Genomic DNA, 15,939 nt, shown 5'->3' on the forward strand with positions numbered 1-15,939 from the left:
TGTTTTCCTAACGGATGGCCTATTTTCCCAGCATTTTCTTTTTTTCTTTTCTTTTTTTTTTTTTGTGGTACGCAGGCGTCTCACTGTTGTAGCCTCTCCCATTGCAGAGCAAAGGCTCCGGATGTGCAGGCTCCACGGCCATGGCTCACGGGCCTAGCTGCTCAGCGGCATGTGGGATCTTCCCGGACGGGGGCAGGAACCCGTGTCCCCTGCATCGGCAGGCGGACTCTCAACCACTGCACCACCAGCGAAGCCCACATTTTCTTGAATGGTCCATTCTTTCCTTGCTAAGTTACAAATGCTAAATTCCCATATAAACGTGGATTTGATCTTGGACTCTTTTTTCTGTTCAATTGCTCCGTTTGCTATTCTTTTTTTTTAAATAAATATATATATTTATTTATTTATTTTTGGCTGCGTTGGGTCTTCGTTGCTGCGCACAGGCTTTCTCTAGTTGTGGCGAGCGGGGGGCTACTCTTCATTGTGGTGCACGGGCTTCTTATCGTGGTGGCTCCTCTTGTTGCGGAGCATGGACTCTAGGTGCACACGCTTCAGTAGTTGCGGTATGAGGGCTCAGTAGTTGTGGCTCACGGGCTCTAGAGCGCAGGCCCCAGTAGTTGTGGCACACAGGCTTAGTTGCTCCGTGCCATGTGGTATCTTCTCGGACCAGGGCTTGAATCCCTGTCCCCCGCACTGGCAGGTGGATTCTTAACCACTGTGCAACCAGGGAAGTCCCTCCTTTTGCTATTCTGATGCCTTTACTTCCTTATCTCCCATTCACTCATGGCAATCTAGTTTCTACCCACAATTTCCCTGGAATTATTTTTCCTAAGTGTATTAATGACCTTCATGTTGCCAAACCCAATGAATATTTTTCAGTTTTTATCTTCCTGGACACTATTTATCATTCCCTCCCATATGCTACATAATACAACTCTCCCTTAAATCTTCTACCAATAAAAGTCACGATCATAACAATATCTTCTGTTTGTTAGTTACCCCGTGCCAGGCACTGTTTAAGCATTTCCTATGCCATACACATGGAGTATGCCTCACCCATAACCCTCTGGGTAGATATCAGTATTATCACCATCCCCACTTTACAGAAAACTGAGGCATAGAGAATTTAAGTGCCTAGTTGTAGTGTAAGCCCTGACAGTTGTAACTTGCATTTTTGTAAGGCAAGTGTCTGATTTAAGCTTTGATTTTGGAGGCATCCACTTCAAAAAGGCACCTACTTCAAGGACAGCTATCCAGAATAAACACACTGCCAGCCACAGAAAGATAAGGAACCAGCCCTGTCCACCCGTCCACCCCAGGCTTCCTTGTTTTAAAGATATTGGTGGATTTCTATAACTGACCATTCAGGCCACTTGTTTGTTTCTCTCCCCACGTGTTAAATTCCCGCTCTTATGTTTTACATTCACCAGTAAAGAGTGAGCCCGCAAAACCACAGGCCGCCTACCCTCGATCCCTATGAAAGCAGAACCCCAGGCCCAGGTGCTCTCTCTCTCTTTCTCTACCCTCGACCTCGCTGTGTAGCCCCAGGTGTGCCTTGTCCTTTCCAGAACCTGTGAGTAATAAACGCTTTTTTCCCCTTCAAGTTTCCTGACAGTTATTACTGAGGGCGTCTTGCAATCATAATAAGAACCACAAGGGCCGGTCCAGCTACAACATTGGTTATGGATAGGCTGAGACCAGCACAGAATGCTTGTCCAAGATCCCTGAGCTAATAAGTAGCAAGATGGGATTTGAACCTAGGTCTGTCTGAGACCAAAGCCTACGTTCCTAAGCACACCCCTTTCCAGCCTGTCCTATCTCCCTCTTGAGTTCCTTTTGCTTCAGCAGCTTTCAAATGGTGCCCTTCAAGATATGGCCTTCGTCACTGCTCTTCTCAGTTTTCCCCTGCACCCTGGGTAAAGCAGGGCCTTCTGATACTCTCAGCGCAGCTGCACTGACCTATCTATGTCCTCATGGCCCTGTCAGAATGGAGAAAACATGGCTTTTTATTACAAATCCCTGGAATTACTCCACTCCTGTTCCCCAGCCCATTTCCCGGAGGCTTCTCATTTTTACTTACGTGAGTTTGTATTATTTGATATAAGCATGTATCACATTTATAATCAGGAAAAACAGTAGGGATATTAAAAATATAAGAGAAGTAGATTAGCCTCTAAGGGGCTCTATCAGTTTGGCCCTCCCAAACCATCATTATGCAGGCGTTTTCCAATGTTAGATATGTCGACTATATGTTACTGAGAACTGTGAAAAATTTAACGGAGGAGATGCTGAGCAATCTGCAGCTGAGATTAATCACTCATATTGTGACCCAAATATCCCCTTTCCCCAGGGTTTAATTTATTCTCCACCAAACAAGATTCACACAATAAGCAGGCCTATACAAAGCAGAGGTGTCCTTCATCTAGAATTTCAAATGGAAAACAGAATTCAGTTCAATTATTAAGGAGCTAAATATATTTATTCATTATAAGGAAATGAGTATGGCTGTTGTTATTTTAAAGGAGAAATAGAAGAATTTGGGATACAGTTCATCTGAGAAGCAAGGGAATCCTCAAAGGATGAGCACTTTGCTCAAAATGATGAATGACCTTTTCTGCGAAGAGCACCTGTGATAACCATGTGACTTTTTTTTTTTTTTTTCTTTTTGCGGTAGGCGGGCCTCTCACTGTTGTGGCCTCTCCCGTTGCGGAGCACAGGCTCCGGACGCGCAGGCCCAGCGGCCATGGCTCACGGGCCCAGCCGCTCCGCGGCATATGGGGTCCTCCCAGACCGGGGCACGAACCCGCATCCCCTGCATCGGCAGGCGGACTCTCAACCACTGCGCCACCAGGGAGGCCCAACCATGTGACTTTTAGTTAAATGCATAATTCAAAAAGAGTCATGTACCACAATGTTCACTGCAGCTCTATTTACAACAGCCAGGACATGGAAGGAACCTAAGTGTCCATCGACAGATGAATGGATAAAGAAGATGTGGCACGTATATACAATGGAATATTACTCAGCCACAAAAAGAAACGGAATTGAGTTATTTGTAGTGAGGTGGATGGACTCAGAGTCTGTCATACAGAGTGAAGTAAGTCAGAAAGAGAAAGGCAAATACCGTATGCTAACACATATATATGGAATTTAAGAAAAAAAATGTCATGAAGAACCTAGGGGGAAGACGGGAATAAAGACACAGACCTACTAGAGAATGGACTTGAGGATATGGGGAGGGGAAATGGTAAGCTGTGACAAAGTGAGAGAGAGTGGCATGGACATATATACACTACCAAACGTAAGGTAGATAGCTAGTGGGAAGCAGCCACATAGCACAGGGAGATCAGCTCGGTGCTTTGTGACCGCCTGGAGGGGTGGGATAGGGAGGGCGGGAGGGAGGGAGACGCAAGAGGGAAGAGATATGGGAACATATGTATAACTGATTCACTTTGTTATAAAGCAGAAACTAACACACCATTGTAAAGCAATTATACTCCAATAAAGATGTTAAAAAAATGCAGATGGTTCCTGACGCCCTCCCCCTCCCTCAACCCAGCCCTCATCTCATCCTCATCTGAGCCTCACTCCAGCCCTCACTGGCACACCATTCTCAACCACCCACAGTCTCTCCTCCTACCTCTCTGCTTATTCCAGCTCAGTCTCTTTCCAGGATGTCTTTTCCTCCATCTGCTGACTTAACATCCTCAGGTTTTTATCTTTAGCCCAGCGTTCATCTCACTCGGCTCCAATCCCTGGATGATCTTACGTGTGTCTGTGGCTGGAACGTATCACCTATACCTTGATAACCCAAGTCTGTTTGCAGACCCTCTCCTGACCTCTAACCCCGCATACTCAGCTTCCTACCGATAAAGGTAATCTCTCTCGATGGTCCGCAGGCAGCTCAAACTCAACACTTCCTAAACAGAGCTGATTCTTCTTAAACCTGGTTCTTATGGTAACTCTTATTGAATGCTGCCAACCATCTGTCCACTCTCCAAAGCCAGAAATCCAAGCCTCATTCTAGGTTCTTCTTTTGCCCTCCCAACCCCCAAGCCCTGTTGAGTCTACCTACTCAGTAGTTATCAAATCTGTCTCCTCTTCCCTGTCTCAGCACCTGTGTCACTGCTGGCCTCGATCAAATTGGTTCAACAGTCTCCTATTTGGTCTTCCTGCTCTCCAGCCCATCTCCATACTATCCCAAAGCCCCCTCTTCAAAGGCCAATTCGACTACGTCATTCTACTTCATAAAGCTTTTCAGTGGCTCCTTATCTACACATTCTACAAACCCCTCCATGATCTGGTCCCTGCTTACCTCTTCAGGCTCATCACCCCTCACTTTTCCCCCAGCTCACGCCAAGCACCGGCCCAGGGGCACAGCAAGTATTGTGGGGCCCTAGATTCACACGATTTGAAGGGCCCTCCAAGAAAGATCAAACAACACAATGACTAGAAATTAGTTCCAGGGCTTTGGAGGTGCGTGTGCAACTGAGGGCCCTGAAACAAGCTTCACTAGCTTCACAGTAACTCTACCCCTGGTCTAGCCAAACAGAGCAAGCTCAGTCCCCTAGAACATGCCACAGTCTTCCACATTCCTTTGCCTCTGTACAAGCAGCTGTCCCTGCCCGGGATGCTGTTCCCAACCTTCCCTTGTCTGTCCAGCAAAATCGTTCACCCTTCAAAGGGCCCCAGCTCAGGGGCACCTCCTCTGTGCAGGCCTCCCTGACCTCCCTGCATGGAGCTGACTGTTCTCTCCTTCATGTTCTCACTGTAGCTTGTCCTTTACCTCTGTGTACCCTGTCCTTTACAGAGCAGGTCACACTCAAAGGAACTTGTTTGTTTAAGACCAGGTTTCGCCGTGAGTCTTTGCCTCAAGGGCAGAGACAAGGTCATTCCTTTTTAGACTGTCAGAGCACGGCAGTACCTGGCTCAATAAATGTCTGCCGAATGGAACAGAAAAACATCCTGCTTTTGGCAAAGCGTGTGGCATAGAACACTGAAATAGACAGGGACCCTGGGTGGAGGTGGTGCTAGTGAGCTCTCTGCTGCCTGCCTGCATCATCTGAGAGGTCCAGTGGGACCCCAGTGGTGAGCTCCTCCCCGTGGCCTCCCAGTAGCCTCCCCACCCCACCGCCTCCCTTACCTGTCCTCCTTGTTGATCTGGTCCCCGAAGCCCACTGTGCTAACAATTGTGAGCTTTAGCCACACGTTGCCTTCTTGAAGGTTATATGTATTGGACCGGAGCTGGACACACGGCTGTGTGTGGGTGGCTGGCTCCCCCTCGAACTTGGTGTTGAACAGGGTGTCCATGAGGGTGGACTTGCCCAAACCTGTCTCTCCTGAAAAACAAAATAATGAATTATGATGCATTCACACAATGACCACGTAGCCATTACACATCATGTTTCGGATGCATATTCACTGACATGGGAAAATGTACACGGTAAGACACTAAGTGAAGAGCACATAGAACTACATGGACTATTTGATCTCAGTTAAGTGAAAAAGAGTATAAGGAACTGCACCAACATATTAGCAGTAGTCATCTCAGGATAGTGGAACTGGGGTAATTTTTCTTTTAGTCTTCATATTTTTGTGTTATTTGAAAATTGAGTATGCATTGTTTTTATAGTCAGAAAAAGAAACCGTGTTAGAGGCAGTGATGGCGAGGTAGAGTTATGCCTAGAAAAACACTAGAAGGGCATACAATGTATTCTTACCAACGGTCATGTCTGGGTGGTGGGGTTATGTGCGCTTTTCACTTCTTTCTTTATGCTTTTCTCTATTTTCCAAGTTTTCTACAAGGAACGTGTATAGCTTTCATAATAAAAATTTAAGGGCGGGGCTTCCCTGGTGGCACAGTGGTTGAGAATCCGCCTGCCAATGCAGGGGACACGGGTTCGAGCCCTGGTCCGGGAAGATCCCACATGCCATGGAGCAACTAAGCCCGTGCGCCACAACTACTGAGCCTGCGCTCTAGAGCCCACGAGCCACAACTACTGAACCCACGTGCCACGGCTCCTGAAGCCCGCGTGCCTAGAACCTGTGCTTCGCAGCGAGAGAGGCCACCGCAATGAGTAGCCCCCGCTCACCGCAACTGGAGAAAGCCTGTGCACAGCAACCAAGACCCAATGCAGCCAAAAATTAATTAATTAATTAATTAATTTAAAAAAATTAAGGGCTGGGGCTTCCCTGGTGGCGCAGTGGTTGAGATTCTGCCTGCCGATGCAGGGGACACGAGTTCATGCCCCGGTCTGGGAGGATCCCACGTGCCGCGGAGCAGCTGGGCCCGTGAGACATGGCCGCTGAGGCCCACGTACTGCCAAAAAAAAAAAAAAAAAAAGACAGCAGTCCCTCATCAAATAAGTATCCTCTCCTCTCAGTCCCCACCTCTCCCTGCCAGGCCCAGACTGCACCCGGATATGCGTCCCAGTGGGGAGACCATTTTTAGCTAATGGAGAGGGAATTTAGCAGGCCACAAATTATTCTTCCCTTTAAATTTCAAACAAGCCAGTCAGTTGTTTGTTTAACTAACAGGCTGCGGGATACTAATAAATTAAACCCCTGGAATTTCAAAACCACTGGCGAGTGGGGCAAGGGCTGCGGGGACTGGTGAAGGTTTGTGGAGGTTATTCCTGAGAGACGCAAAGGATGTCAAGTCACTGCCAGGAACCAAGGACTGCGCTTTGAAGACCCGGGCTACCCTGCTGTTCCGCTATCATCACCCCTCTTCTCTTCTCCCTTTCCCCGCTCACAACCCTTGAGATGTGGGAACTGACACATCTTCCCAGTTGGGAATGGGGGGAGTGGGTTTGCCCTGGGCAAATCCTGGCCTGGCAGGTCCCCTCTTGTGACCGACAGCACATATCTGCAGGGCAGTCCAGGGCTAGGGTTCGAGCTGCACAACCCATAACCGTAAATGGTCCATCTCCCCTCCCACCTCTGGGTGTGTCTAGCTTTGCATCTTGCAAACCTCTTTTATCCCGAATAATGAACTATGAATGCAGGAGGTGCTTTTAAAAATATCTGTCTATGCTGAGAGCTTTCTGTGTGTGCAGGGATCAGTGAGAGAGAGAGAGAAAACAAGGAGAACATTCAACTCAGCCTGGCTACCCGGCCCCCCAGCCCAACTTCATAGCCAGGTCTGACTAATGTGGTTGATTGCCAGGGTGCAGGGAAATGGTTCCTCACACAGATTGTGCTTCCAGCCAGGGTCTGCTATACCTACTAGCAGCAAAGACTCTCCCAGAAGAGGCCCTTTTCTCCCTCCCTAAAGGAACAGGAAGTATTTGGGTCCCCAGAAAAACTTGGTGAGGTGGGAAGTGGCAGACTTGGCTAAGCAACGGAAGAAATCGCCCCCCTCCCGGCCCAAGGTGCAGGTGCCGCTCCACTGCAAAGGGGCCGGCACCTCTGAGGTGGGAACACAGGGTGGCTGCCTCTCCCTAACTCGCCTTCCCTCTGGGCGTTGAAGCTTAAGCTACATTTTCGCCGGTCTTTGTACGTACCTAATACATTGTCCGTATACATCCCCACTTTCAGACCCTCTCTCCGGTCCTGTGAGCTCTTTGCTGAACGCCCGGCAGCTCCTAGATCGTGGCGGGCCCTGACTCCCCAGCACCCAGAGCTGGCTCCCTGACTCCCTGATCCTAAGCCTTCTCAGAGGACAGGGGATAGGCAACTTCTGCTACTCCCCGGAGAGCCTAGCAAGGGGCTCACACAGAGGCCTCAGGAGCAAGTACCACAGAGGGAAGGGCCCACCCTGTTTGCGCAGCTGTAGAAAGGCAGGCCGGGTGGGCCGGGCAGGGCAGGGCAACGGGGAAAGTGACCACCCGGATGCCTGCCAGTGCAAAAGGGCTGTGGAAATTAGATGCTCAATGATGAGTGTCTGGAAGAAAAGACCCGGCGGGTGTCTAGGGAATTGTGATAAATGCAACATGAGAAGAGGGCAGAAAATCAAGTGTTCTTGTTCCATTGCTATCGAGTGCTCCCGTTCCAGTTTTCCATCAATATGGAGCCTGGGGGCGGGGGGAGGGGTGGGAGCTCTCTCTCGATGGCTGCCACAGACCCAGCCTGAGCCTGGGATGTTGTCCTGGGCCCGGTACTGAGCGGGGGAGGGGAGCCACTCTCGGCTCAACTCAGATCAGGTCAGCAGATTCCACACCCCTGCAGGAAGGTAGGGACTTGGCAATTAGATTCCAGCAGGAAACCTGAGGAGTCCCGAGGTGTCAATTTCTCTCTCCTCCTCCCTCCTCAGAGTGTACAGCGGGGTTTCTTAACCCTTTTTAAGTCATCTCCACCAGCCCAGAGGATTTCCTCTCACTTGACTTAATGTAGACAGGATCCTGGAAACACCAGGTTTTTAAAAAAGAATTCAATTTAAAACATGGAATATGAAATCTGCTTTTTTCAAACTATACTCCCTGGGCTAGTCTGATGTTGACCTCTCTACCGTGAGTTCAAAACCACTGTGACAAAGAAAAGCTTAGCCCTTTTCCTCATCTGCTGTTAACATTTGCATCCTCTGGTACCTTGTGCAATTAAGTCCTTGCAAGTGATGAAATGCAGAGTCCCAGGCAGGTTATCACTAAATGACTGTGACCTAAGCTTAGCCCTTCCCCTTCTCTGGACTCCAGTCTCTTTTTCCATAAAATGAGCAGGTTTGAGTAGTAATAATAACAGCTATTGCTTCTGGAGCACTTACTATGTGGGCACCACTGTAAATACCTTACATATATTTCCTTATTTATTCCCTAAAATAAGGCTGTGTATTAGATAATACTACTATTTGTCCTTAATTTACAGATGGATTAACCAAGCCACTTCCTAGCTATGTGAATGTGCCCCTGCTCTTCAGTCTCTCTGCACGTCACATTCCTCATCTATAAAATGTGGAGGAAGAAACTGGCCCAGGGTCACAAAAGTAGTATGTGGCAATGCCAGCACTTGACTGCAGGCAGTCTGACACTGGAGCCCACGCATGTCCTAGTGCGTCCCATAGGTGTGATATGTTGTTTCATTCAGTCATTCAACAAATATTTAGAACCTTTAATAGGAGCCAGGCACAGGTTTAGGAGCCGGAGATACAGCAATGATCAGGAGCTAGTCTCTTCCAGCTCCGAATGTTGGAATAAACCAAGAGAAACGTCTTTGCGTTCAACCGGAAGGTGTCCAAAAGGGAACTCTCCGGGAACTCCTGTTGGCCAAGGGAGCCTACGGATGGGGACGAGGTCCTGCCTGGCTCTGTGACCGTGCCCTCTACTTCTTCCTGATCTTGCAGAGACCTGGCAAACAGTGGTGTGCTGGAGCCGGCTCGCCCGGCTTCCTGCAGCTCTTCCCAAGCCCATGTGCAGTGATGTCATGTTGGCAGCTTAAAACCAGCTACGGTGGGAATAATGACAGCACAAAAATTGGTAAATGCTACAAACCACGGCAACTTTTCTCCTGAGAGTGGGTTGTTTGACGCTGACCAGCACACGACCGCTGGCAGCCTGTCTTAGACAGGTGGACGGCTGCCTCTCCCAGAGACGGAGAGATGAAACCATCGCTCCCTGACCCTGAGAGAATGCTAGCTGCCCTTCCCCTCCTCCTGCACTGAGCCTCAATCCTGCTTCTCTTGTATGTTTTTTTTTTTCCAAGTTCAACAGAGCCCAGTTGAGCCTGGAATCCTGAGCAGTTTCAAAGTAAATATTAGCATGATGACCCTTTGTGCTCGTCACAGGCATTCTCTGTTGCTGGCACATTCAGAGGGCTGAGTCTCTTTGGGGCTCTTTCCCAGCAGAACGTTTGCACTGCTGACTCTAGTGGTTCCTCCAACGCCTCCTGTACTATATCTAGAATCCCGGGATCCTAGTGATTTCCAAAGCTAAGCTAGTAGACTGGGAGTGGGCTAGCAGATTTTTTAGAACAGGAGGGGGACCTCAGCCCACTCGGTAATTACTGTCAACCATAGCGTCTGTTGAAGAGGAGCCATAATACGCTCACACCTATGTGCCTGGCCCTCTAAAAATAATGATCGTAGGTGTCATCATCAGTGCCCTTATGTATAAATTACGCTCTTGATTCATAAAAATTCTCCCTCTCAATCCCAGCATGCACATGCGCACTTATGCACGGAGGGTATTCACTCCACTAGACTGGGGCCTCTGATCAGCAGCCCAGCACCACAATAAACAAGACTGTGATAAAAATATTCTAGATCTCTGTTAATAACCAAAGCCAGTGTTACCATAATTTTACACTTAAAATGCCCTATCAGAAAAGAAAAGAAAATCTTTTGGGGAAACACATTCTATGCCCAAACAGAACCGTTTTATAATCGTCATTAAGAGAGTAAAGCTGACCGTTATGCACAGGCAGTAGGCATGAAAAGTATGGTCACTGAAGGTCCTGCAAGAGAAACAATCGCCTTCAGCAGCCAAGCTATGGATCCTTCGCCACGTCGGTGATGCTACCCAGTCCCACGGCTGGGCTGAGATCGCAGCCTTAGAGCCACCGTAAGCCGCCTGTGACTTTGGCCCAAATTGTGGGTTCTCAGAGCAATAACAGGCTTCTGAGCCCAGCCAGAGAGGGGGATGCATGAGTTGCAGGCTTTTTTGGATCAGGGATGGGGAATGCAGTTAACCCAGTCTGGGCGGGTGCTTCCAAGGGGTGCACCTGCACGGCTAAGAGGAGAGCTATTAGGGCAGCCGTTTCCTGAAACTTCATAAGTAGAGAGAGAAAGAGAGGAGGTGACTCCTTGGGTGTGAGGGTCTCCTTTCTACCCTTCCCCTCTTGGAAGGTCTGTCCTGGGCAGTTGAGCGATTCCATGCCCGCAGGCGCACAGTGAAGCAGTTGCATATGTATGATGCCTGGGTGGGTAGGGGTTTACTATTTCTCCCACTTGGGACTTCCCTGGTGGTGCAGTGGTTAAGAATCCGCCTGCCAATGCAGGGGACACAGGTTGCAGGGGACACAGGTTCCACCCCTGGTCCGGGAAGATCCCACATGCCGCGGAGCAACTAAGCCCGTGTGCCACAGCTACTGAGAGCCCGCAAGCCACAGCTACTGAGCCTGCAAGCCGCAACTACTGAAGCCTGCACGCCTAGAGCCCGTGCTCCACAAGAGAAGCCACTGCAATGAGAAGCCTGCACACTGCGATGAAGAGTAGCTCTCGCTCGCGGTAACTAGAGAAAGCCCACGCACAGCAACAAAGACCCAAGGCAGCCAAATATAAAAATAAATAATAATAAATAAATAAATAAATAAATATTTCTCCCACTCACTTTGCCTTGGGCTTGGCTGCCTCTTCCTCCGGGCCCTAGGGGAGCCTGTGGTCCACATGTCCAATTACCCTACACTGCCGCCCTCAGAGAGCCATCCTGACCTATGCGGCCTCCCTCCTAAAGCTTTACTAGCCCGCCCAATTGCACTTGGTTTGAGAGGCTCATGAGGGTGGGCCTGTCACTTCACTTCTCATCCCCTCAACTTCAGTGCAGGTCACCCGGAGCTCTGGGAGGAATGCCAAGGGAGTCCAATATGTTTGTGTGGAAGTTTTTCAGTAATCAAATGTTATGTGAAATAAGTTGGCCATCAGCCAAAGATGGGAGAGATCTGGCAGTGCTAATATTGGATGTGATGGCATTTGATCTTGATGTCGATCACCATGACTGCTGTTTATTTTGTATCCCTCTCCTAATAGCACCTCATCTTAACCATGGGTAGACTAGGCTGAAGAATTAACAGCCTAGATCTGCACACTCAGGCCCATGATATGTAAATCTGTGAAGCACATATTTTCATCTCATAGGTTCCAAAGCTGGTGCGTGAGAGTGAGTCATTTCACTAGTGAGTGGGCCTAGCTGATTGCCTGTCAACCATACTTAGAAGTGGCTTTGTTTTCTCTACTTGTCCTTGAGCGTGTAGCTAATTCTCCGACAGAAAATGATCTGAGGAGTGCCAGGGAGGGAGAAGAAAAAACAGAGTCCAAGAAAATGAATAACCTTAGTTACAAAACAGAACTTTAGACTACATTAGGGAGTAGAATATCCAATTCAGTAGTGGTTCACACACTCAGTATGAATGAATTCCCCCTATGCTCTGTATAAAAAGAGGAAAAGACAATTAGCAGACGTGTTTTGAGTGTTCCGACCGGCATGAAAACTGCCATTATTATGGTATTTATAGAATCATTAAGGTTTGGAGGTATGTCACTAAAAATATGCAGGTATGCCTTACTGCACTGTATAGTGAAAATTATACACTGTGATCGTGTTTGCAAATTTGGCATTATTTAAGGTCTAAGGAGAGATTCTCAAAGAATGTCAAGGAACTGCTGTTCCTGAGATTTGTTTGGTTGGTGCTGACGGTTTCCAAAGTGCTTCTGCATTCTCAAGAGATGTCTGTGGCAGCGGTTACCGAAGCAGTGGGAGGGACAAAGGGTCAGGCAGACCTGGGTCCTTGTCATGGCTCTGCCACTTATTCTGTGTTGCCTCAGGTAAGTCCCTCATCCCCCTGAGTTTCTTGGTCTCCGTCTGTTCCATGAGGATATGAATGCCACTTGGTCTGTTCACTTCTCAGAGTCCTAGTAATGACCCAAATTGTTAACATGGGAAAGTGTTTGAGAGATGTAGTGAGTGGTTCCTGCGGGGATAATTCATGCATTCATTTCACATACATTATTGAACTCTCTTTGTGCTGTAATTAGCACAGTAGAGGTGACTAGAGGTGACTAAGACATGGTTCCCACACTTGAGACTAAAGGTCCAGGCACAGATACACTTAAAGGGAATAAAAAGAATCTGGCACACAGCTGTGTGGTCCCTGCACAGAGCTCAAACTGTACCAAGCACAGCAGGGCTGCAGAGGAAACAGACAGACCCAACCCACTGCCCACAGCTGGTAAGCAGGCATCTTTCCACAGCCATTACCTCCCTCCCAATTCTGCCCTGGCTCCTATTTTCTGCAGTCAGAACAAACCTGATAAGAGGAGCTGAGCCAGCCAGCTCCCTTACAGAATTTCCACTGGGTGTCACACAGCTCAGCTCCCCTCAAGGTATTGCCCCGCATTCTGGTCTGGGCAGGGGAAAATGTAACTACAGCCAGCTGCTCACCAAAACAAGCAAAGGGATAAAAGAAGAGGGGCAAAAACACTCCTGCAAATAGAACAGAATGACACACTATTGAACCTAATAACCTCCAGAGCCACACCCAGCCATTAAGGATCCATATTCTGTAACAGAATTTCCTGCTATGGAAATACTCACCCACACACAGGATGTTGAAGCAGAAGCCCTCGCTGATTGACTTATTCACCAGCTGGTCGGGCAAGCTGTCAAACCCCACATGTCCAGCCAGGGGGACAGTTCGGCAACCTTCACCCTAATTTGGAAGGGGAGGGAGGGGAGAAAATGAAAATGTGCTTAAAAGCAACCTGGGTCTCACTTCCCCATCCAAATGCTCTCTGTGCTAGGAATTAACACCCACTGGGGCCCATCTCCCCTTAGCTAGTCCCTGATCCAAAGCAAAATGACCCATTCGCTTAGAAATCATGGATTCTTGGGTACAGTCGTCCTTGAGGCTCCATAATGAACATCACATAGTTCCAGACACAGCAAACTACAGAGGGGGCTCGTAAGGGGTGGGAGGGCAGGGGGGCAGGGGGTGAGAAGGTTCCCAGCCTTGGGTTCATTCTCCTCACAGAGACTCAGTTTCCTTTCACATCTGTCAAATGAGATAATATTACCTTACAGATGATTGGGAGACTTAAATATGCCAACACACGTAACGAGCTTAGTACAATGCCTGGAATACGTATAAGTGTTCAGTAAATATGACAAAGGGACTTCAAAAAGCAATTTCTCTTCTCGGGACTTCCCTGGTGGTCCAGTGGGTAAGACTCCTCGCTCCCAATGTGCAGGGGGCCCAGGTTCAATCCCTTGTCAGAGAACTAGATCCCGCACGCATGCCACAACTAAGTATCCCTCATGCCCGTGACTGCCATCTGGCAAGATTGTTACCCTCACATATCTCACCCCACACCCTCCAGTGGAGTAGTCTCAACAGACAACCATATGCCATCATTCAGTCCTGGTTGGTATATTCTGGGCCCCAGAGGGGTACCTGAAGACAGCTGGGTTTCATGAGTGGCCTGCATCACTCAGGGCTACATTCACCCTCTTTTGCTTTCCCTCACCATTTTCTCCATCTTTTTATCAAAGCAATCAAAAAAAAAATGTAAGGGGCTTCCCTGGTGGCGCAGTGGTTAAGAATCCGCCTGCCAATGCAGGGGACACGGGTTCGATCCCTGGTCCGGTAAGATCCCACGTGCCATGGAACAACTAAGCCCATGCGCCACAACTACTGACCCTGAGCTCTAGAGCCCGCGAGCCACAGCTACTGAAGCCCGCATGCCTAGAGCCCATGCTCCGCAACAAGGGAAGCCATGCAATAAGAAGCCCACGCACCGCAATGAAGAGTAGCCCCTGCTCACAGCAACTAGAGAAAGCCTGCACGCAGCAACAAAGAGCCAACACAGCTAAAAATTAATTAATTATTTTTTTTAAAAAAAAAAGATGTAAGTTTCCCACTTTTCATTCTTGGTCCTCAGGACTGCAGGGGAGACAGAAGCCTAAGAGCCAATATGCTTTCTTGATGGCGCCTCCTACTTAACAGGCATTGGAAATTGGGAGGGACTCAGAGTTGAGGTTTCCTGAGCCATATATCATCACCCCCGGCTGCCTCTTCCTGTGTCCAGATTCAGCACCATGAAACTTCAAGTGCTCCAGGGCATCTGGTGCAAGTGCCAAAAGATGAGGAAAGGGAATTTTCAAACTGAAGACAGTGAAGGGCAGTGGGGAGAACTCCACATCTTATTCTTAAAGATTTATTTCATTGTCAAGCCTCACCCAAGCACCTCCCACGTGCCCACAGTTATCTCCCACCTAGCCCAGTGCTGTGAGAGCCCTAAATAGCAGAAGAAAGAGTATGGCCTTTATTCCCTAGGCAATGGGGTTTGAAAGGGGCATTTTGAGTGTTTTGAGCAGGGAGGGCCATGACACAAGTAGTCTTTTCAAAAGATCATTCCAGCTGCAGGGCGCTTGATCGATGGGAGGAGAGAGGGAGAAGGGGCAGGAAGACGTATTAGGAGAGGACTCCAATAATGCTGAACTGGCAGAGTGACAGCCAGGCACTGTGACGATAAATGCTGCTTGAAGTGAACTGATCTGACTTGGGACTCAGGAGGGAGGAACAAATTTGAGAGCCGTCCTGAAGAAAGGATGAGACTCGGTGAATGATTGGGCAGAGAGTGTGGGAGCAATCAAAGCTATAAGGCTGCAAGGTCCTACGCCTGGGAGATTGGATTGATGGCACCAAGGGCAGAAAGAGGGAAGCCAGGAAAGGGTGCTTTAGTGGAAAAGTCGAAGATTCTAGTTTTAAATAGCCATTATTTTAAAATTACATTTGTCAGGTTTTTTATAAGAGTAATCCATGTTCGCTGTAGAAATTTTAAAACATATAGAAAATTATAAAGAAGAAAATAAAAATCACCCATAATATCACTCTACAGAGATAATCACTATTAGTATTTACATGTATTTCCCTACAGTCTACATATAATATTTATTTATTTATTTATTTATTTTTACAAAATAGGGATAATCCTGTATATTCCTTTTCATCACCTGGCTTAATAATCCTGTATATTCCTTTTCATCACCCTAATATAGTATGGATGTTCTCTTGAGTAATTAAGTATACTTCTAAAACATTACTTTTTTGGCCACATAGCATTCCATTGTAGGAATTTACCACATTTTCTCAACCAGTGAAATGTCTTCCACTACTAGACATTTAGCGTGTTTCCAAGTTTTCAACATTATAAGTAATAATTCTTGTTCTTACCGGTTTGCATAGTCTCTGATTATTTCCTTAAGCTAAATTCCTAGAATTAAAGCCTGCTGG

General features: G+C 47.9%; 1 protein-coding gene across 8 annotated transcripts in view; it reads right to left on the minus strand.

The window, feature by feature from the left end:
- The window catches only part of SEPTIN6 (septin 6), a 72,544-nt gene that overhangs the window by 44,857 nt on the left and 11,748 nt on the right, over window positions 1-15,939 (minus strand). For all 8 annotated transcript variants that reach the window (XM_082610848.1, XM_082610846.1, XM_082610844.1 and 5 more), the window contains 2 exons: window positions 13,242-13,356; window positions 5,144-5,339 (listed from right to left, as the gene is read on the minus strand). In XM_082610848.1, the coding sequence (XP_082466974.1) occupies window positions 5,144-5,339; window positions 13,242-13,356 (311 nt within the window). The remainder of the gene's footprint in view (window positions 1-5,143; window positions 5,340-13,241; window positions 13,357-15,939) is intronic.

Source organism: Mesoplodon mirus (assembly GCF_964341445.2).
Source record: "Mesoplodon mirus genome assembly, chromosome: X".
Classification (NCBI taxonomy): domain Eukaryota; kingdom Metazoa; phylum Chordata; class Mammalia; order Artiodactyla; family Ziphiidae; genus Mesoplodon; species Mesoplodon mirus.